The sequence below is a fragment of the Festucalex cinctus genome, chromosome 1, assembly GCF_051991245.1.
Source record: "Festucalex cinctus isolate MCC-2025b chromosome 1, RoL_Fcin_1.0, whole genome shotgun sequence".
Classification (NCBI taxonomy): domain Eukaryota; kingdom Metazoa; phylum Chordata; class Actinopteri; order Syngnathiformes; family Syngnathidae; genus Festucalex; species Festucalex cinctus.
The window spans coordinates 23324609-23347996 of record NC_135411.1 but is presented as its reverse complement, the minus strand read 5'-3'; the positions used below and the strand labels follow the sequence as shown (position 1 = coordinate 23347996).

At 40.9% G+C, this 23388-nt stretch overlaps 1 protein-coding gene across 1 annotated transcript in view; it reads left to right on the top strand.

Annotated features, from left to right (window-relative positions):
• The first annotated feature begins 209 nt into the window (after positions 1 to 209).
• The window catches only part of LOC144020506 (rho GTPase-activating protein 29-like), a 43488-nt gene continuing 20309 nt past the window's right edge, over positions 210 to 23388 (top strand). Inside the window, exons 1-3 of the mRNA XM_077524065.1 lie at positions 210 to 342; positions 2470 to 2834; positions 17826 to 17969. Of these exons, the coding sequence (XP_077380191.1) occupies positions 2540 to 2834; positions 17826 to 17969 (439 nt within the window). The 5' untranslated portion in view covers positions 210 to 342; positions 2470 to 2539. The remainder of the gene's footprint in view (positions 343 to 2469; positions 2835 to 17825; positions 17970 to 23388) is intronic.

Sequence of the window (23388 nt, the reverse complement as noted above, 5' to 3'; positions counted from 1 at the left end):
AAAAAAAAGCCATTCATTTTGGGTTCATTTGATGATTAAGCTTTTAAATCCCCACACGTCCGCTTGTCCAGCAAGCGTCACCAGGGCCCTGCCCTCTTCGCTATGTCTTCTACCAATCAACAATCGTTTCGAGCCACACGTGACGAGCGGACTCGTTCATGACGAATGATTTGAGAGTTGTTTCTGCTTGGGCTCCAGTTGCTTGTACATTTACAGTCGAGACGCTTTTACCACGCTGTGCTCTTTTAAAGTTGTTATTCTATTGTTCCCCACCTCGAAAGGGAATACTTTTGCTCCGTAACTGACTGGATATATTTGCTGCCATGTCCATGTGCTGGGCAGGTGAGTGGTGAAAACGCACGTTTTTTTCTTTAGACTCTGCCAGCGAAATACTTCATAACCGATGTTGGAAGATTGAATACAGTACAGTACAACATTCCAAGCTAGTATTACTGTATACGCGAACTAAGTATTGTAAATATGCTCTTTAACACTTTTGATAACAATACCGAACATCACCTTAGATCAGCCCTGGGATGAAGGTTTATCGAACGTTATGACTCATGTTTTATCATAAAAAAAAATCTCCATCGTATGGTTGTAAGTAATCATGATGTTTATCGGACTTCGGTACTCAGCATCAAATGTCGATAATGCTGTCTGCTGTCTACACAAGGCATAGCGGATGAAAAATATATTTGTTTCTGTATTTATTTATTTATTATCTGTATTAAAAATATTATGGCTAAAATAATGATATTTGGATCATTAATGACGATACTTGACGCTACAGTATTGATACTGACAGAGAACGATATCATTTTATTTTGTCACATCCGGTTGTATTTGATTGAAATTGATGCTAGAAAAAACACTCAGCACAACTTAAATTATAGAGCACTGTTACAACAACCAGAAGCAAAGTACTGTACGTAAAATCAAACATAAAACAAAAGTAAAATCAATAAATACAAAAATAATAATAATAATAATAATAATAATAATAATAATAATAATAATAAGTAAAATGAGTAAATACAAGAGTAGAAAACTACATAAAGAAGTTAGCAGACCTGTAGGCTGCCGGCTTGCAGGCGCCTCATTGAACACACAGTATATCACGATATCAATGTTTTGTTCACTATTCATATTTGATGCTTCTGTACTGATACTGCAATATAAGCCAACATAAAAGAGCCATGTCTATATTTATAAAACTGATATTTATCAGGGCTGAAACTGGCTGGGATTGCCTCCAGCGCCCCCACGACCCTTGTGAGCATTAAATAGATGGATGGCTATTTGTCAGGTGTATTATAAAAGACCATGAATGATGCATGACAATATTAATATTTGTCATACCGCTTGATAAATGTGACTATTGTTGAACCCCTTTATGTTAATACTGTATTATAAACAAAAATGATGTATTGCGATATACATCGTCCCTAGTTAAAATTGATTGATATTTGACATAATGTATTTATTGATATCATACTTTAAGAGAAAAGTGATACGTCACGTTTTGTCACAATCCCAGTAAAAAAGTGATCGATGATGTGTTAGTAGCAATAGTGTATTGGGAGAACAATACATGATGACATCTATATATTGTCTCACTCTAGTTAAAATTAGGGATTTCCTGATCCGATATTGATAGCAAATATCAGTCCAATATCAGTCAAAAAACAGTATTATAAAATCTCAGATATTAGCGCTCATATTAACCCAAAAGTTTGGCATAAATAGGTCATAATTTCACTTGATAAAGTCGCTTCTAACATCCATCCATCCATTTTCCTGACCGCTTAATCCTCACAAGGGTCACGGGGGGTGCTGGAGCCTATCTCAGCTGGCTTTGGGCAGTAGGCTGGTTGCCATCCAATCGCAGGGCACACAGAGACAAACCTCCATCCACACTCACAAGCACACCAAGGGACAATTCGGAGCGCCCAATTAACCTGCCATGCATGTCTTTGGAATGTGGGAGGAGACCGGAGTACCCAGGGAAGAAGACCCACGCAGGCACGGGAAGAACATGCAAACTCCACCCAGAGCCGGAGCCAGGACTCGAACCCGAGTCCTCAGAACTGGGAGGTGGACGTGCTAACCAATCATCCACCAGTCACCAATCATCCACCGTGCCGCCCTCTCTTCGAACATTTCATACTAAAAAATGAAAAAAACAATGTATAATTCCTGTGTTGCTATCTTATTGGAGCGATAACCGTATCGGACAGTACTCTACTGTAATCTGCAATATCGGCATCGTATTGGATGTGAGAACATTTTATCGGGACACCCCTAGTTAAAACTGACCAATATTTGACACTTGGTATGAATATTGTATCATAACACTACAACATCATACATCACAATATCAATATATATCTTCCTACTGTATCCACTTATGTGACTAAACTCGTGCACTAGTAAGGAGACCATCATCTTGATCCTGTGTGTTACTAGGAGGAGTCATTGATGGTCTGGTTGGCTGCGTCGTAAACTAGTTCCCCGCCACCACCACCCCGCTGCCAGGATGCTCCGTAAGAGCAGCGAAGGCAGCGGCGTGAAGCGAGGTCACGCCCCCGGGGCGTCTCGACATCACTCCAATTCCCTGACGGGCTCGCTGTCGGCCGGCTCCACCAAGACCTGGGACGGCGGGCACAGGCGTCGCTCCCACAACCCGCGGAGCGGCGCAGATCCATCGGGTACATCAGTGACGGCGTCATGCCCGCCCGGAGTGGACCCGGAGTACGTCATGATGCTGGTGAACGACGTCAGGTGGTTCGCCAACGTGCTGCTGCACCTTAAGGAAGCCTTCCAGAGTCCAGGTGAGACACGGGGCATTCGCAATGGCCATAACAGTGTTTTGATAAACATTTGGACACAACGTTAACGTCATCAATAGCTGGACTGCAGTCTGGATGCTCATGTCGTGCCCACCTGACTTACAAAACTAATTACGTAATATTTTACACATGGGTATTTATACTGGATATTCATATATATTGTCCCACTCTGATTCAAATATATACAGTATACTAGTATACACTAAGTATATTAGTATAAGTATAATATTTTCTGCTTCAATATTGTTAGTGTGCGGCAGGGGTGTCCAAACTTTTTAATTTGAGGGCCACATAAAGAAACTCAGAAGGACGCAAGGGCCACATAATGTTATGAAGAGAAATTGTGTTTAGTCCTAAAAATTGTACAAATAATTTATTTGTGCTTTTGCATATTTAGAAAAATACTATAGTATATAAACCATTTTATTTGTAATATGGCAGTAGGATTATTATAGTTTTGGAATTTTTAATTTTAGTTAGTTTTTTATTAGCTTTCAGGGTGGTTCTGTTAGTTTTTATTAGTTTTAGTTCTTTAATAAATGCTTAGTTTTAGTTTAGTTTCAGTGTTAGTATTACTTTTTTTAAATGTGTATTACTTGTGTGCAATAATCAAAAAACACCATGGAAGCGATGTCATCTGAAGGTGCTTTTCTATTGGCTGCTGCTAGATGACGTCACTTCTGTGTGACATACTTTTCATTTTTATTTTATTTCGTTAACGAAATTGTTTTTTTGAATTTTAGTTCAACTTAAAATAAGTTTTAATAGCACCTATGTTTTTCAACACCATGCCTTCTTACTTTGACCATCTCCAAACATTTTTGTTTATTTTATTTGAACTGAGCCACGAAAAAATGGACGGCGGGCCGCAAATGGCCCCGGAATTTGGACACCACTGGTGTACTGTGAGAAAACACATCACATCACCTATACTGTAATTTGCCCTTCTCCTGTGTAAAACTGATCAATTAATATCTCATAAGCAAAAAACAATACATCATGGTCCTGACATTGCGACAGATTTTTGACACTGGTCTATTGCTACAAATTGCAAGCGTAAAACGATACATTGAGATCAATATTTTATCCCAGTTGGGCGAAGGTTTGCTCCATTTGCTTTGTTATGCTACGATGACTTAGCTGCAGTTTGACCCCTACTGCACTGCTACACAAAAATGCACACTCACACGCACACACACAAACACGCTGAGGTCCAACAGCGCTCCTGGCAGCGGGAGTGATTTGTTTAACCATTCCTGTGCTTGGAGGAGGACGGTCTCCGTGAGTGAGTCATTGCATGTGCCTGTGCGTGTGTTCAATGAACGTCGCAAAAGGTTTGTGAGTGTCCTCTCCTGATATTGTAAGCAGCTTAATGCATCAATAATAACAACAACAATAATAATGGCGTTACGTATCGTTCGCTGTCACAAGGCTTAATCCCTCAGTCTGTTGAGGCTGGATAAAAAGCTAGCTTTTCACAGTGCGTGTAATTGTTTGTGGGTGTGGGGAGCTCTGCACTGTACTACACTGTACAACTAAAGCATTCGTACTGGTTATTTGCCAGTTGTTCATCAGATGCATGCTGAAAAATAAGACGAGTTACCAGTTCAGCGAGCAAAATAATCATGGTTATCTGTGATCAAAATTTTTTGTCATTTTCTGACGTTACTGACCAAACCTAGTAACTGAATCATTACTTTGAAATGTCGTGTTTTTGAGTGAGATTTATTTATTTTTTTAATAAACTGGGAAATATTTTATTTAAAAAAAGATACATATTTGCTGAAATGTACATACAGTCTTCCCTCGCTATAACGCGGTTCACTTTTCGCGGTCTCGCTGTATCGCGGATTTTTTTTAAAGTGCAATTTGCATATTTTTTTTACAGTAATAGACCCATTTTATAAAATTTATGAAGGTTTGAACATTGTCAATGTTTGAACAAGAGAGAAATGTGAGAACATGTAAATGCCTCAATGAGAAAAGTATAAATTGTGCGGTCGGGGATTTTAGAGCCTTAAAACATTTATAAGAGTTGTAAAACATAAAGCTAACGACTTTGCGGATTTCATTTATTGCGGGTATTTTTTGGAACCTAACCCCAGCGGAAAACGAGGGAACACTGTATATTAGACAACGACTATACAACTATTTGACATAAAAAGCTTTAGATGAAAAGTACGTAACTATACATGTTAAAAGAGAAAAATGTGATGAAAAATCTAAAAATACTAGGCAGCATGCTAATGTTCAAAACCTTCGGGAGTGTGCTGTGATTGACAGACAGATACAGCCCATAATTTAATAATATTAAAAATGGAGCCAAAGTGCTAAGCTTGCAAATCACCACCACGTGTAAGCTGAACGAATGTAAACAAACAAGATGACGCACTCTGTGTTCCCTCCATTACGGTCCGACATGTCGTCGCTACACCAACGGCAGCGTGAGCCAGAACAGCAGGAACCAGTTAACCCAGGAATTTAACACCTTAGCTGAGGTGTATTTGAGGCTTTTAGTTTAGTAGCTCACGGCCCGGGGGAAAGCTATTGGTGTGCAACCCACTGCCACCTCCCCACCTCCGCTCCTCACAACTACTAGGTCAGGTCTGAAGAAGGTGAGGCTCTTGTGACCCAATGGGTGAACCCTGACCCCGTTCCCAGAAAAGTCGCTGTCCGCCCCTGTAGGTTCCTTTATGCCACCTGCCGCTTTATGGCTTCCACCATTACTCTACGACTTGGATGTTAAAACACAACTGTAAATGTATAAGTAGGTTTTATTTGATAACTCAATTTGGGTGTGATGATGCATGGCTGACAGAACGATATTTTGTGTGAATTACATCCTAATCCATCCTTTTGTATCGTCGCTGTCCTGTGAAAAACACTTATGTCCATTTTTGTCTTTTTTTTCTTTCTTTCTTTCTTTCTTTCTTTCTTTCTTTCTTTCTTTCTTTCTTTCTTTCCGTTTATGGGATGAAACTGAATGCAGACATCCCAAAAATGTAAAAAAAAATATATATATATATATATATTTATATATATATTACATAATTGTTTTTCAGAGGACAATGACAATATGTCCATTAAGATCCAATAATATTATATATATTCATGCTTAGTGTGCATTATTAATGTTAACATTGTCTCCCGTTTTAGTTGAACACTCTCTTGTACATCCTGTATTTCAAATGCAACTCTGTCAAAGAAGACGTTTTTCTTTCACATGTGAGAAAGGCTTAAGATTTTTATTTCAAAGTCATCACTTCATGGCAAAAAAAAAAAACATTAAAAAAATCATAAATGTGATTTAGTGTTAAAGGACATCATACATCATGAATAAATCGTGCTTTGCCAGATCTCACTCATTGTGTTGCTTCTGGATTGACACAGTGTGTGTGTGTGTGTGTGTATATATATATATATATATATATATATATATATATATATATTAGGGGTGTGAATTGCCTAGTACCTGACGATTCGATTCGTATCACGATTCACAGGTCACGATTCGATTCGATACCGATTAATCCCGATACGAATTTATAAGTCGATTGTTGCGATTTTTTTTCATTCAAATTTAGAAAATACTAATCAGTAAGCTTGTAGAGTGTAAGATTTATATGAAAATGTATTATTTATTTATCTGAAATTTCAGTCTTATAGAGGTTGTAATCTGTTTCATGTTTGAACAGCATTAAAATAAAATATTAAGGCTTAATGTTCCGTTCATATAACATTCTTCCATGCTCAAGGTGTGAATCCTAACCCGAAGTCAGACGTTTTGTTGAATATTTTGCCATTAAAAATGGAAGTTTAAAAATCGATTCACACACACACAAAAAAAAAAAAAAAAAAGGCAATGATGATAAGACGTTGAATCGGTAAGACTACCGAATGAACAATTCTGAGCTCTTAAAAAAAAAAAAAAAAAAAAAAAGATTGAATCGATTCGAGAATCGCGCGATGTAGTATCGCGATATATCGCCGAATCGATTTTTAACACCCCTAATATATATATATATATATATATATATATATATATATATATATACATGGCCTAAAACTAAAGTTAAAATTGTCAGGTTATGTTTTTCTGCATATTTTTGCACTTGAAAATTCTTTTGTGTGGTACACTGAAAGGAAGGTATTGGAAAACAATGCAATCAAGTATTCTAACTTCGGCCTATAATTCACATATTTGTTGTAAGCAGTAAGAGCACCCCCTGTCATGTTTTGGTTCTGTGGGGTTGGGATTTTGTTTTCTTTTGGTGTTTTTGGGTGCATTTGTCTGTGGTTGGTGTTTTTGTCATGTGTTCCTTGTTTCTTCCCTTGTCTCATTATTTCTCTGAGGTAAAGTATTAGTATTAGCTAGCGATCCAAGATGGCGGGATCTTCTGCGCATGCGCGTCACCGATCGTGCAGGGTCACGATAGCGTCTTGACAGCGAGACCTGTTGCGGCTCAATATTGATCCATATATAAGGCGCACTGGATTATAAGGCGCATGGTCAGCTTTTGAAAAAATTGAAGGCTTTTAGGTGCGGCTTATAGTGCGGAAAATACGGTAATTAATCGCAGAAAAATGTCGCATTAATCACGTATTAACGCATATTAATCGTACTATTTTTTTTGACCGCACTCGAGCCTTGAACGTAACCGCGGATGGTTATATTGAAGGCTGCGTAAGTCAGTGATGAGGTCAATGCACGACATTTCCTACGCTGGTTGTTCCAAAATGACTCCAGTTGGTGTGCTCGGTGGTAAATTTCGCTTTAAAAAACACCCCGACGGGACTTTAGATAAAACAAAAGTAATTTGCGTTTAATTAATTAAATACATGCATTTAATCAATGTTTGCAAATGACTTACAGATAATAAAATGCGTTAATGTCAAAATATTACGGTACAGTATTTTGTATTTATTTTATATGACGCAAATACGTAAGTAATTTAGCTGATTAATCGTGATTAATTAAAATTAAAAAGTGTGATTAATCAGATTAAAAATTGTCATCGTTTGACAGCACTAGTTTTTTTTCAACATTGGATAAATGCACTTGTTGTCACATTATGTGCCAGGGGTGTCACATAACTCTGTCCCCTTGTTGACATTCTGAGCATCTGCTCGTTATACTATATCTACACGTCCTGTCCTGCCTTGGCTAATGCTTTTAATCGGGTGGGGGGGTGATAAAATAGAATAAAGCCGTCTTCGACGTACTAGCTTGAGCCGACGCACCCCTCACCCCCCCACTCTCTCGCATACTCGGCATTCCTTTAGAACAAATGTTCACTTGTGGCCGCGCAGAGCCTTCAATAGAGCAGTACTAGGGTAGCTGTGAGCCACGCTGACGTGGAAAAAGCCTCCCTTCCCTGGAATAACCCACGGCCAGCCAGCTAAATTTTGCTCGCAGGGCCCACTCAACGCATCAGTGGCCGGTTTTACTGGACATTGCCCTCAGGGCGTCCTTAGAAAAAAAGTCTTTCTTTGTCTAAGAACGTCGGGCATCTTATTTTTCACAGCCTTTCCGACTGCGTGACTGCGGTTGAAATATTTTACTAAGGTGTCAAATATAGCACTCACTCTACCCTCGTTCCACAAAGAAAAGTGTTTGTCAGTGCCATCGCAACATGTTGATAAGATTGTATTGTATTCCAGTCAAACTGCATTGTTGTATTTCACAATACTGCATGCCGTCGTCGCGTCACTGTGGCTCCTTTCACGCCACCTGCCTGTGAAACCTGTCATTGTTGCATTAAAAGCATATTCAAAGATTTTTCTTGGAAAGTAGAAGCCAAACGTGTGTCACTTTTTTTTAAAATGCGCATGCGAAAGACCATCCTACCAGCTCTCCTGTTCGTCCGGGGGGAAGCCACCTATCAAATGTCGGAACGTGCGAGCTCATCTTCATCTTCATCTCCATTCCTGCTGCGTATGCGCAGCTCGGAACGAGCACGCACGACGTCGTTATGTTACATTGATTGACAGGATCAGGAACCAATTGTTTAGATGATCCACTCAGAAGACACAGCAAGAAAAAAGAACCTTGAATACATCTTTAATCTTCCGAATGATAGTAGTAGTAGTAGAGCGTAGTATTTGTAGAGTAACACAAGTCGGATGTCGCATGTAGCCCCCTGTACACTATTGGGTTTCTGTTTTGTGTGAATGGTACAGACACGGAATGATGGCAATTTCCAAGATTTGGGGGTAGTGTCAACCTGGTTATCTTCTGTCTTTGGGGGCAGTAGCATCAGAGCTGTAAATCAGGAGGCACTCCGCCTATTGCCGCTTTCCCACTCCAATCTTCTTTTCGGCAGGTTGCTTTTCTGTGTGAAAGGTACAAAGACAGAACAAGTAAAGGTGAACGTGACCTAGCCTTTATCTATCAGAGCCGTAACGCAAAAGGAAAGCCGCTTGTAGTGCTTTTCACACTGCACGTCAAAGCTGGCTTTTCCGCGGGTTGCCGTTGGATTTGGAGGTATTATCAGCTGGGTCTGCACCGGTACGGAATGCCGGATCAAATTGACCCAGCTATGTTCTGAGTTCACTGACTCAAATGTGCTGTAGTTTTCTCCTTTGTAAAGTATCATGACGACAATCGTTGTAGAAGGCCAAAATTTTTCCCAGGGTCAACCCGGCACGGCATCACATGTTGCCATTTTCACGACAAAGCCTTTCCCTCTACATGAAAGGTACTGAGAAGGAAATAAACCACCTCATTTTGGGGCAAAGCTTTTATAGCAAGTGTGAGAGGGGCTATTGACTTCCATGACCTGAAGCCAACTAGCACTTTAGAAAATGGATGGATTTCATTTTTTTTTAAATGAAATGTCTTGTCCCCACCCAGTTACGTCCCTCTTTACTGGCCATAAATCGTGAGTGGTTGGCATGAAATACCCGGCCAAGTGTGCCAGCTCAAGTGGCAGCTCGCGGGTGGCGCCTTCAATCGACAGCCATCCTAACGACATAATGGCTTAATGGGCCGGGAGAAAGAAAAGAGTGGGATTTGTCGGGGGCTGTAACTCCCCCCTCCCGTGATGCCACGTGAAGGATGTTTTTGTGCGAGCTCTTGGTTGCACCGTGTTTCCTGGGGTGGTTATTTATGATTATGGGCCAGGGGGGATGTTTGTCTAGTGGATTGGTCGCGGTGAAGGAGAGGCGAGAAATTTACAACCTGGGACCAGTTTTTTTTTTTTTTTTTTTTTTTGCAGCTCTGTGCGTCACCCTGTTGTTGCAGCAAAAGTCATCTCCAGGGCACATTCTCATAGTTGCCATACTTTCAGGAGTACTAGAAAGTATGGCAACTATGAGAAAGATACATAGGAGACTTCAGGTACATAGGAGACGTCCTACACCTATACAAATTGAAAAAGATCACTCTCACACTGAGCCTGCTCCTAATAGACAGCATCTGCATTAGGTGTGGTGTGTAAAATATGCCTGTGATAACATTTTAAAAGCTTCCTGATATTTCACACAGCTGTCCTTCTGCTGCTGACACTACTCCTTTCATACTATTCTATTCCTGTAACGGTGCCTTTGTTATACCACTGACTCGGGTAAAAGAATAAGTGAAAGGTGAAAACAGAAACGCAATTAAACGAAGGTGTTTAACTTCACAACTAGGTCTCGGCTTTCTGATATTCTCTATTATCAAACTGATGTCCTGCTGCCTCTGATACTACCTCAGAAGCTGGACTTTTAATACAGACTACAAACAGGAAAAAAAACATGGGGGTATTGTAAAGGGGCTGATGCAAATGCATTCAAATATGAACGTGTTCCAAGCGTTTTAATATTCCAGCCCAGATATAGGCTAATGGTAATAACATTTTAAAAACATAGCATACATACCAGGCTACTTGCATTCTTGTCCCGGTTTGCTGTTATACCTTTTTACGCGGCTGTCATTCCAACAATGATACCACCTTGGAAGCTGGGAAATTTCATTGCAGTGCGTTTGACTTAGATCACTGAGATAGGAAAAAAACAGGAACGATGTGAAAGGGGATCACAAAACTACAATTAAATGCATACCATGTGTTACACCGACACCGTACAGCCCGGTCCCGGGTTTTTGATATTCCCCTTTACAAAGCCATTATTCAGTCTTTCGTACTATCTGGGAAGGGAAAATTCTGTCTCTGTGCCTTTGATGTAGACCTGCCGTTACAGCCTCAGCCTTTGACGCTGCGTATTTCCCCCATGGGACTTGCGGAAACACATTAAAATCAGTTGTAAAAGGTGTACAACTATGACTTTGAATCTTCACAGCCTACCAATTGATGTTGATTGAAGGATGTTGCTTTGGTGCTGTATCAAGAGACCCAAGGCATAGGCCGGACCTCACACAGTGACACCCCCACCCGCTCTCAAGCAGGTAGCTGTTTATGGAGCGCATGCTGTTTACTGTCTGGGCAACGTCTGTGGCCCCTGCTCAGCCTCCAAACAACGCATGCAAAACTCCAGGCAGCGGTGACCAAAATTGTTTGGACGAGGGGTTGAGGAGGGGTGTAAGTCGTGTTTGCTGACAGAATCCTGACAAAACAATTCCACCTGATACAGATCACGTTGCATGTGGCCTGGCAATGTAAATTTGTTACATGTGTTTCCTGTATCAGACCCTTTTTTTGTTTTAAAATGCCATTTCGCTGACGTTTCTCTGTAGAAATGACTCAAAGTGAATAATAGAGAGCGCAACTTGTGTCAGGTGGGCTGAGTCAACATGCGTCACCCTGCCTGAATCCTCAAGGAAGGGGTCGGACAAACCAGGCTCTTGGCAAAAAAAGCACTCAAAGCCATTTTTTTTCCAGGGTACTTTTCTCACTGGAGCTGCTGTGGCTTGTTTTGTGTGAAACTCATCACGTGTCCAGACAGGCTCGCTGATTGCCGGTTGTTATCAGCCAGAGAGAGAGGGACTTGAGGGGGGTTATAACCTCTGTCAGACCACCTGAAGCTTTGGATTAGATTGACCTCCCCCTATGTCGGGGACCCCCCACACCAAATGTAGGCCTGCATTGTTTTGTTTTTTTAAACACTCATGTTAAGTTTGTTTCTCAGTAACAGGGTCTGTTTGGTGCGGGGCATGTTTAATTATCCAAAGGTGTCAAACTGAAAAATAATCCCAAACACAAAAACATATCTGCTAAAATAAATCCAATTTATTTACTGCAAGATAACATCAGACAACCTTTCTTTCAGTGCTACTGGATGTGAATCAGCAATTTCTGAATTATTTTTATTTTTTTTAATTTTTTTTAAGATTTGCAATACAACAAAAAGGGGGGCGAGGGGTGTTTCATCAAGTAGCCATCCCAAATGGGGTCAGGGGCCATCCCTGGAGTATATGTACAACAGTAACACATCCTGACACTTACTTAATATGTTCTGTGAAAGAACTCTGGTAAATCCAAATTTAAGAGCGCAACCGAGATTGCATAAATGCTGCAAATATTCTACACTCCTTTTCCATGCCAGTTCCTAAAAGTGGGAGTGGGATATGGTCTCATCATGGCAAGGGGAAACGAGGCGGTGGACGGTGGGGGTGACTGATGAGGGCTTGGGTGGGGGTGTCTCTTCCTTTCCACAATGCAGGCCCTGACCACTGTTATCTCTACCAAAAACAATGGCACGGACCCCCCCTACCACCTGCTCAGCCACCATCACCGCAATCAGGCAGCGCATTTCCAGGCCTCTTTTTTTTCTAATGCCATTGTTGTGACAAAAGCACTCATGGCTGATTCTCGCTGGCTTTCTCTGTGCTGTCACACACCACCGTGAACAGGCAGCCTCCCGCGCAAACAATAGCAAGCGGTCAGTGTGAGCTGTCACTTGAGATCGGAGCTCATGGCTTCATTCCCCTTTCTGTTTTGTAAACACTCGTGCTTTTTCCGTGTTTTTCTGTCATTGTGGATGGTTGCGGTGTGGGGGGAGTGTGGGGGTGGTCAGTGATCTAAGTGGTCCAATTGGACACGAAGCTAATAGATGATTGGCACATGGTTACACGTCATTAATTTAACAATATATTGGTTATTTTTCTTGCTCAGAAAGGGGAACTAAACCCCAGCACTGTACTCTGATCAGTGGGCTAAGAATTAGACAGTTATATAGATTTTTTTTTTTGGGTGCTCTTGTTTTGTTGTGAGTGCAATGGGATAAGCTAGCATGGCGAGAGCGAAACTTGTAATGTTGGTTGCCGCTTCAACGACCAGAAGTCGACTATTGACAAACTCAACCACCATCATACCCACCCTCCTAATTTTTATTAATTCCATCATGTCTGTCTAACATCTTTACAAAAGGGGGTGAACAAGTAGATCCGTTTCAAACCTTCCAGGAAAGAAAACACGTGATTGGGACGGTAATTCGTTTGCATGCAGCAAACTGAGAGGGGCTCCGGCTTCATGCTAATCCAGTGTGTGCTTCTTGCTTCTCCTTTGATTGTTAAAGCGCTTCAAGCAGCGGCGAGCTGAACATACCCGAAAGGGAAAGAGGGTGAGCACTTTAATGAGGGTCCATTGTCAGTGGCTTTAAGTGGTGGAGGGTGGGGGTACTTCAAAGAGCAACTCTCCAGGCATGGGTGCGTAGGAGTGGCAGGGGAGGTCTCGTGGTGAGCAGGTGAGCCTTATGTCTCCCCTGTTAGCTTTGTTCTGTAATCTTGGGAAGCCATTGATGAGTAGCTGAGTTTCCATTACCCTCAGAAATGCGCAAAATGCAAATTGTGCAGGAGCAACCTGGTAATGGAAACAAAAATGTTGCAAAACATCAACTATCACGAAAACGTTTTTTACAACCTCATGAGTTTTTTTTTTTTTTGAGACATGACGATATGGAAGTATATTTCAAAAGTGTAATGAAAATGCATTTTTCGCAATTTTACTAGGCATGTGACCCCGCCCGGTCACATGCCTGCAAGGGGTTAACATAAGTCTTTAACTACAAAGCAATTCATCTATAGAGCTAAGGCCGCCACTCCCTACACGTAGCCCAATTGTAAACAGTAAAACAAATTAAATAATAAGTTGACCATTAATGTTTAGTTCTTTGTAATTGTAGCTCTAGCAACCACAAGGTTCCAACCTGATATATGTCGCAAAGGTTCTGGAACCTCGCGAATTTGCTAACCACTGATGAGGGATTTAGTCTGATGACAAATGTCTCCTCTCTCCAAAGGTCGTTGATGATGCATCTCCATTTCACGTTCCTATAGTTCTGGGTTAACCTGGCAATTGACCTTACCGTAAACCACACCTGCATAACCTAGTAAACCAATCAAGACGCAAGATGTCATGTCTGCGCCGGCATGTGAGTTTTGCTAAGGACAAACAAAGCATTCCAGCTCTTGGTGTTGCATTGCGTGGTTATCCAAAGGCAAGAAAAAAAATCAATAAAAATGGTTAAACGCTGTGGTCACGGCTTGTTTAAGAGTGATAACAGTTATCCCGATCGACTAACTGGCGTCCTGCTGTAGTCACGGCTTAGCTTGTGTACGAGAGAGATCCATTATCCTGATCGAGTGGAAGGTGTCCGGTATATTCCATTCCCTAAACCCTCAAACAACTACAAAAATGTCTGCGCTGGATCAAACTTTGTGGAATACCACACAACCAGTTGAATCCCTCCAAAATGACCAGAAACTACTACGTCTGCATTAAGTAATGTTCTCCATTGTTGTTTTTAGTCAAAGGCTAACGATAGCTTTGGGTAGCTAACCATCCACGCGTTTGTTGACTTACCATTACCAACGATAAATGCCAACAAAACATTGAAACTATTAGGTAAAATATAAATTCAATCTTACCTTGCTTGACAGGAACAATGTCCAAAAACTTCGGTTTTGCCGACAATCGGTCAAAGTGAGCGAGGCGACTGTCTTTTTATGACTTCTGCAGCAGCAGTGATGTGTATTTCCTTTGTGTATTTCGTTTGTTTATGGGTGAAATTGCATGGTGAGGGAGTGAAGATACCTTTCACTCAAAAAATGTAAAGCCCTTTTACTCTTAAATATCGGCGTCCTGAAAATACCTGACCGAAAAATCACAAGGAAGATTTGACAACTTTGCCATTACTGTGAATGCACTTCAGCTCATCTCGACCGGTAAATGTCCGAGGGCGCTGCTTGTCGCATTTAGTGGGCGGGGAGGGGCATGCCACGGTAAAGTCAATAGCCAGATTGTTAATTGTGATTCACTCAGTAGTTCTTCACATTATCAACCTGTAACTTCACTCAGCAGATCCGTTTGGGAAAGGAGGGACTTGCTGTACAATACTTCAAACTGATTGGACGACGCGGAATGTTGTGCACGTTTGTTATAAGACCCATTACGGCAACAGATGAAAATGCCGTCTTCAGTCTCGTCTTGGAACTTGGAACTCCTGGAACTTTTAGTTCTTAGCACTTAGTACTGTATTTGGTAGTCCCTGAAAGGTTCCAAGATTAGATCTCTTCGGGAGTCCTTGCTCAAAAAGTAATTACCATGGAGCAGGGGCTTTTTTTTTTGGCTACGCAATCTACATTTAGATGAAAGTTCCCGTGATCGAAACACCGGAAGCTCTTGGATAAAAGCTTCTAGAAGTGGAAAGGCACCATTTAAATCCATGGAGAAATTGGACGATTCTTACTCTGCATGCGTAATGTGTGTTTGTGTGTGTGTGTTGATGTGTGCGCATGCCAGTGCGCGTGTGCATGAGTGCATATGTTACGTCGAGTGAAGGGCTGAGAAAAACACCCAGCCTCTCATTTTCACTCCCCCCTGTAATTCCTTCAGCGTTCCAATAAATCCTGCCTCTCATCCCGCCTGCCTCCTGATGAAAACCAGATGACTCTACTGCCCACCTCCCTTCCCCGCATATCACAGACGCACAGACACACACAGACATGAAGTTACCTGTTGCGCATTGCCAAGACGTGACATCGTTCACCTACTTTATCCGTAAAAGGTGCCAATAATGCCGAGAAAGGTGTGACCGGTCTCTGAAGTGATAAATGATGCTATCGTTTGTCATTGTCTGATTGAAGTACTGCCGTGTTGTTCACACCGCATCAAAAGATTTTGCCACTTCCTTGTTTTTGTTTTTTGTGACATGTATTTCTAAAAGAATCTCTGTCTGTCTGTCAATCAGTCAGTCAGTCGATCAATCATTCAATCAATCGTCCGTCCACGATCCAGAAATTGTGGTCTTGGTTACTGTTTAATTCAATGCAGCATATGTCGAGTATTTCACAGGTGGCCCTAACAGTGCCGGTCTAATCCCCAAATATGCCTTGTTTGCATCTTAATGTCACCTTAAGAGCCACGAGTTGTTAGGCGCCTCGCACGCGACCACCGAACCACAAGAAAGCGCATTGTCACCGAGCTTCCTGTCACACAAGCCTCTTCCGTTGACAGGTGTTTCATCACCATTTGCGACGTGATGCAACGTGTCACTGTTCTTTCCTCACTGCATCTCAGCCAACCACAAGTGTTGTCTTCCAAAGCTTCACTTTTTGTTTGTGTCCTGTTTTGTTGTTCTATTTCAGAAAGCCTCCTGTCTCAGTTCCGCCCTTCTGTCTTTTCCCACATGTGTGATTGCATGGTTGGTTGGGGCCTCGTTTTGCTTCCACAGCCCCTCATTACTGCTCTTCCCACGCCCATTTCATCTACTGCCGGCTGTTGCTCCACTGTTGACGGCCTATGCTATTGCTAACCAAAACAGCAACACCTATGGAGCATGCAGACAGTCACTTATTAAAAGTGTGGAGATCTTGGTGGTAATGATGGTATTTTGTTCTCTTTAAAGAGGATTATTGTTTGACCAATTCATTCATTTTGTTTCAGTTTATTTGAAAGGATTTTTTTGTGCCTTATTTATTCCATCCACTCCTTCTCCTCCGTAATAGATTATCTTGAATTATGGAGACACGTCATCTTTTTCACAGCAATTAGCGGTCTAGTCATTTCTGAGATGTCGTCCCGCCACATTGTTGCGTACCTTCATGTTTGGTCCCACTCAGTCTGCCTTCTCTGTAATAGATGGTCTTTTGTTTTGTGATGTAAACATTTTTAACGACCATTAGCATTTAGTAGACTGACACGTGATTGCTCCACAATGTTATGTACGTCCATGTTTATGTTCTGTAACTTTTGTTGTTGTGCCCAGGCTGCTTCTTCTGTAATAGATAATCTTGTATTGCGTGGAGGCATCTTTTACAATGATTAGCGTCCTAGACACATTGTGGTCACTCCACATTGTTGTGTATGTCCAGTCCATGTTTATGTTTCAGGGAGACTTCATTGCTCTGTCCGGTCCGCCTCATAATAGATGATCTTATCATTCTGGTTGTCTGCAGTGGTTGCTCCACAATATTGTGTGCGTCCAAGTTTATTTATTTATGTGTTCAGTCTGCCTGTTCTCTAATAAATAATATTGCATTATGTGGAATCTACAGTGTGTAGCATTCTAGTAAATTGTGACACATTAGTCACTCCAAAATGTGTGTCAAATGATCGTTTTAGGGTGACTTGTTCTGCCAAATGTTCCAACTTCATAAGATGATCTTGCATTAACACCTTATTTGACAATTAGTGTTCTAGTAGACCTTGACACTAGGAGACTCCACAATGTTGTGTGCATCCTGGTTTATGTTCTGGGGTGACCTCTTTGCTTTTCCAAATCTGCCTCCTACATATTAGATCGTTTTATCTTATGTGGAGATTACATGGTGTCTTTAACTGCAATTAGCATGCTACTACATTGTGACATGTGGTCACTCCACAATGTTGTGTACGAGGCCAATTAAACAGGTTTTAGGGCCCCAGAAGCAAAACGTCCACTTGTATTGTGTGTTTTAAGGCAAGATAAGCATGCGCCAAGTGATTTTTGTTGTTGTTGCAAAGACCAAAAGAATGTCAAGAATGAGTGTGACTGCGACTTTGTACCGAGCAACTGAACCGACCACACTTTTGTGCCTCCTCCTCTCCTCCCCAGAGAGCTCGGAGACTCTCCAACAGGTGGTCCAGGAGCGCCTGGCCGAGCTGCTGCGCGTCCTCAAGGCCGTCATCGCCAAACACCAGGCCCTCAACTCGGTGGACATCCTGGGCAAAGCCGGCACGCTCATTGCCAAGGTGAAAGGTAAGCGGTGGCTAACTGAGCATGCTGCTAACGCGACACCTGGCCTAGAAATGTCACAGCGCGCTCACCTGCTCTATTTTGAAAGCTCCGAGGCATGACCCAGTGCCAGGGAATGCATGTATACAATGCCAAAAAGGAAACAGCATGGTCCATTGCACTTCAATCACACTGGAAACATGGCACCAATCCAAGTAAATTATTACTGAACTGTAAATGATGCTTACATTATTTATAGAGCATCAAACTGATGAATGTTGACTGTTAATTAACGATCTGCCTTTCAAGAGAACAGTTAGGCTGTGTCCAAATGCATCTAGATGGCAAAAATAGCATTTTGGGGCTGGGGGTGTGGGGCACTTGTCTCATTTCTATGTCATTATAGAATGCTCCATTTTCTCTTGAGGAGAAACTGTTTTTTGTTTCATAGCTATTTTAATTGGAAAGCTCTAGGCCACTAAGGGCAATCCCTTATTTTCAATGATGTCTAGATGACATGTGCAGCAGATCAAACATAAAAACATTCATTCCAAACCAAAATAGTTATTGAGAGCTCAAGAAATCATTATATTGTATGGTTGACATTTGACTGTTTAAGTATTGTTAATTTTTAAATGATAGAAATGTATACTTTCTAATATGTATATTAGAATGAAGATGTTTTTTTTTAATATAAAATTTAGTGCCTGGTCTCGGGGCCATCATCAGCAATAAAGATTCTCATTCACGTTTACGACCAAGTCTCGAATAAACTTGAATCGCTTGCGTATTGCACTTTTCCCTAAAAAAAAAAAAAAAAAAAAGCTTCATAGTCCAACATGTGAAAAATCCAATTTGATCAAAATATTAAAGGGATAGTTCGGATTTTTTTGACATGAATCTCTATTTCATCCTCACCTTCAGTGTGTGCGATCATCACTGACTTACCCCAGACAGCGTTCTGTGACACGAGTTCTGGTCCGGTGTTGGACAAGAGGAAAATAGTCCAGCAAGCTGGCTGGGGTCACGGAAATAAAGCGTTTTTCTTCTAAAAACAATTTGTGTTCAAAGGAGTGATATATTTTGCATCACAATACTCCTTTCTGAAAAAAGTCAGACGCCATTACTGCCAGGCACTACGTATCACTGCGCGGTGCACCGCATGCAGCTAATAGACGCGTACTAATCTACAAGTTGTTCGTCTTGTCGAAGGCGGAAGGCACGCAGATCAGATGTCTGCAGCGCGTCGATCAGCTGTCTATGGAGCGCAGTGATACGAACTAACAGAAAAGTAGTGCCCGGCCGTAATGGCGTCTGACTTTTTTTCAGAAAAGGAGTATTGTGATGCAAATGTATCACTCTTTAGAACAAATTGTTTTTAGAAGAAAAACGCTTTATTTCCGTGACCCCAGCCAGCTTGCTGGACTATTTTCCTCTCGTCCAACACCGGACCAGAACTCGTGTCACAGAACGCTGTCAGGGGTAAGTCAGTGCTGATCGCACACACTGGAGGTGAGGATGAAAGAGAGATTCATGTCAAAAAATCCAAACTAACACTTTAAAAGCTATGTAGTGCACTTAAATTGCGCTTTATCTTAACACGCTTACTAAGACATTAACTTATCTGATTCAAACACAGTATAGTTGTGGAAGCCTACACTAGCCGTTGCCGCAGTGTACCAACTCCACGGAAATAATGGGTACTTTAAGCAACGGGATCCCACGTCGTGTACCCTGGCCGACTGGAGAACCAAGGATGTTGTTTTGTCCCATTAATTTCCGCACCACTGCACATATGCGGCTCTTATTGGAGCATGCGGTCACATGATCTGTGCACGCAGTGTGTCAAAGATACAGAGGCAAGAGTATACACTTACTTCGACAACGGGTTGGGTTTGATACCCACGCTAAAACTAGCTTGTTGTAGCTTTGTTCTCGCTAATGCTAACCTAGTTGATATCGAAGGTCCGCCAGCATCTGTTTGCAAACGACTCCTTCGTCTGTTGCTAACAAGGCGTGAGAGGCGGCCAGTGTCCATCCACATTTGCACGAGACGTTAAAGCAGCCAATTATTCCCGTTGCTAAAGATGACACCGCAGCACGCGAACACAAGAGGCGACGCGATATTTCATTTCCAGTCTGAACCTCGCATTAAATGATCATTTCAAGTCAGCTTGTGTTGTTCTTCGCTTCATGTGCCTCTTCCTGAAATGACTTTCTTCAAGCTTCTGATTAAAACGGTTGCTTCCAATCCTGAAGAGGCATTTGTGAACACTGATGAGTAAGCGCAGAGGAGCGCGACACTTGCATGATAACAGGCCTCGCTGTGTCTCCTCGCCACGTTTGTCGCGACACCTGCGGCGTCTGGAAGCCCGCCAGCGCGCACTTAGACAAACACCGCAAACACACGCTCGCCCAACTCGTTTACAGATGCTGCTGACACCGATCGTTAACGTGTGCCGCTTGCTGCTTCATTGTTCTGAATGACTCCCAAAGGCACTTTTTTTCACATGTGGGAAAATGTCAAGGACAAACTCGTCTTGCAGCCGCTATATGAGAGTGGCATTTCCCACTTCCAGGGAAAATTGGTGATCAAAGTGTGAAAAGAAATAGGTGCCTCCCTTTTGTCCACCCAAAATATGATGCACTTGCATTTTTTTTTTTGCCATTTCTCAATTGCATGATATCGTAGTGTGCAGTGTGAGTTATTTTTTACATTTCATTCATTCTTTATTGTAATTCATAATTTATTGTAGTTCTTTTAACATTTTTTCCATTGTAAATTATATTTGAGCAGTGTTTTTTTTTTAATGGAATGTTTTTAATAATACAGTGTTTCCTCACTTTTCACTGGTGATACGTTCCAAATCCACGCCGCGAAGTAGAGCATGAGTTGTTTTTTAAGTTGAAACGTCGGCTGAATAATTACATTCAAGTTTATCTTTTTAATATTAAAATTAGGGATGCACAATAATATCGGTGGCCGATAATTATCGGCAATTATCGACCAATTTGACGTCAAACAGATAAAGCAGATAATAGAGAAATCTGCCGATAATTATTGCCAATTTGATTTCATACAGATAAACCAGATAATAAAGAAATCCAGCAATAATTATAGACATGCCACATTGGTCCATCTGTTGTGGTTGTGGCTCATATCAATAAAATTCAGCTTCATGGTGCTTTACATACATTGAAACATTGTGCAAAATTTATACAATGTTTCAATGTATTTGTTAGACTTAAAGTAGGACTCAAAAGCATATTTGTATTCAAGTTAATTTGGTAAACAATTATCGGCTTACTTATCAGTTATCGACATCGGCACTTCTAAATTATTGGCTTATCGGTATCGGTTGAAAATAGCATTATCGTGCATCCCTAATTAAAATTGCTTATTTTAACCAGAAACTGCGTTACAAATGTCACAAAGAGTCACAAATCAAAATCCACGATACAGTTGAACCCACAGAAACCAAACCGCAAAGTAGCGGGGCAACATTTAAAAATATAGTGTAATTGTAATTAATTTTTATTTTTATTTGATTTATGATTAACATCAATTAAAAAATATATGAATAACTGTTTTAATGAGAAATTATAATAATGAGTGAATTTTTTGTATGTATTTTTGAAAAAATAAATTATGATCAAACAGCAAATTAAAGGGACACTTGACTCATTGAACAATTTTGAGCAGTGAAAAGTTAATATTTTTTTAATATTTATCCAAAATGAATTTGATAACTTCATTATTTATCATGTACAATTAATACCTTTAAAAAGTATATTTTTTTTCTACTTGCTGTCGACTGATGATGACATCATCTGTGCTGAGGAAGTAGGTAACGGCCAATCATGGCTCACCTGTTTTCTGGGTTTGGTCAGTAAACTGAGCCACGATTGGTCGTTACCTAATTCTTCAGCACAGGTGATGTCATTTTTACTGCTGTAAATGGCTCAGTGAGTCAAGTATCCCTTTAACAATGTGATTATTGAAAATTGTCCTAATTTTTTTGAATTTATAGAATATTTTTTAATTATAAATGTGCTGTGAATCCTAAAAAGTTTTTTTTTTATTCCATTTTTAAAATTATATATATATTAAAAAAAACAACAATGTTATTTAAATATCCAAACATGCATTTTCCCACTTATATAGACAATCAGCAACAAAAGTGTCCAAAATTAATGATCAAATACTTGTACTGTAATACTTGGCATAACAGCACCCCTACAGGTTGTGCGCTCCATTTTTTTTTTGTCCCCAGTTCACAGTGTGCTCTGTTATCTCTTGATGTACGACTTAAATTTTTCATTTTTTTGTGTGTAGAGAGAAACATAATTTATCTGTAAAATATCACTTAAAAATGTTTTGTATTTAAATTATAATTAATCTGTCTTTTTTGTACTTTAAATCACATTAAATCACAACATGAGTTAATTAATTGTTACATACTTTGTAATATTATTTTTTAAACATATTACATTATAACATATTTAGGAAGGAATTTAAAAGGCACAATAGGAAAATATTGGACACGCAAGCATTGACGACGTCACTTTGTTGTTCCAATTCTTCAGACGCAAACTAGGTGAGAGTGAATCAACAGTGTCGAGGGATGGGAGGGAGTTGGGGGCAAGCGCTGGAATTATTGTTCCGAGAGCCACAGGATGTCCTGAGGAAGAAGCCAGTGCAGTGCGGAGTCGCACAGCAGCGTTCAGCAGCGCTTCTCGAGAGCCTTCTCAAAACGCAAAATAAGATCTTTTTGGCTGGTGGGGGAATACGCCGTCACCCAGGAATTTGCCGTCATGGACCGAAAATGGTAAAGCCTTTCCAAAAAGAAAACAAAAAACAGTAGCGGACTTTGGACCTTAGCCTTACGTATTCAAGTTTTTTAAGGAAAGCAAGAGAGTGACAGAAGTGGAGCTGTGCACGAGTGTTTCCTGTTACAGCCCAGACAGGAAACACTACGTCCAACGTCACCGACTGCCACTTTAGTCACAAACGGCGTTCTTGCTGAGGAAAGTGCTTCCTGAAGATTTTTCACCTTCGACGGTCCTCAACTTTTTGCTGCAAGATTCCGAAGGATGGGCGAGAATTCACACTTTTTCATTGCGGACTACATCACCCTGGATTGGATTTGAATTCAAGATTGTCGAAAGGTGACTGTTTTGGTTTAAGATCCTGAACAGTTATGTGTAATTTTTGGGAAGAAAGCAGCAGAGGGGGAACGAGCACTTGACAAGTGTCAGACAAGTCGCCAGTTTTAGGACTTGGGATTGCTTGGCTGCAATTTATGGAAGACTCAACGCAACTTGAATTTGGTTTTCCTAAGACTCGACTTACATTTGACTTGACAGGTCTTGTGTTGATTTTTTGTGTGGTATCCGCAAATCAGGTAACACACCAGTATGCTGTCATGCAGACTACAGAGGC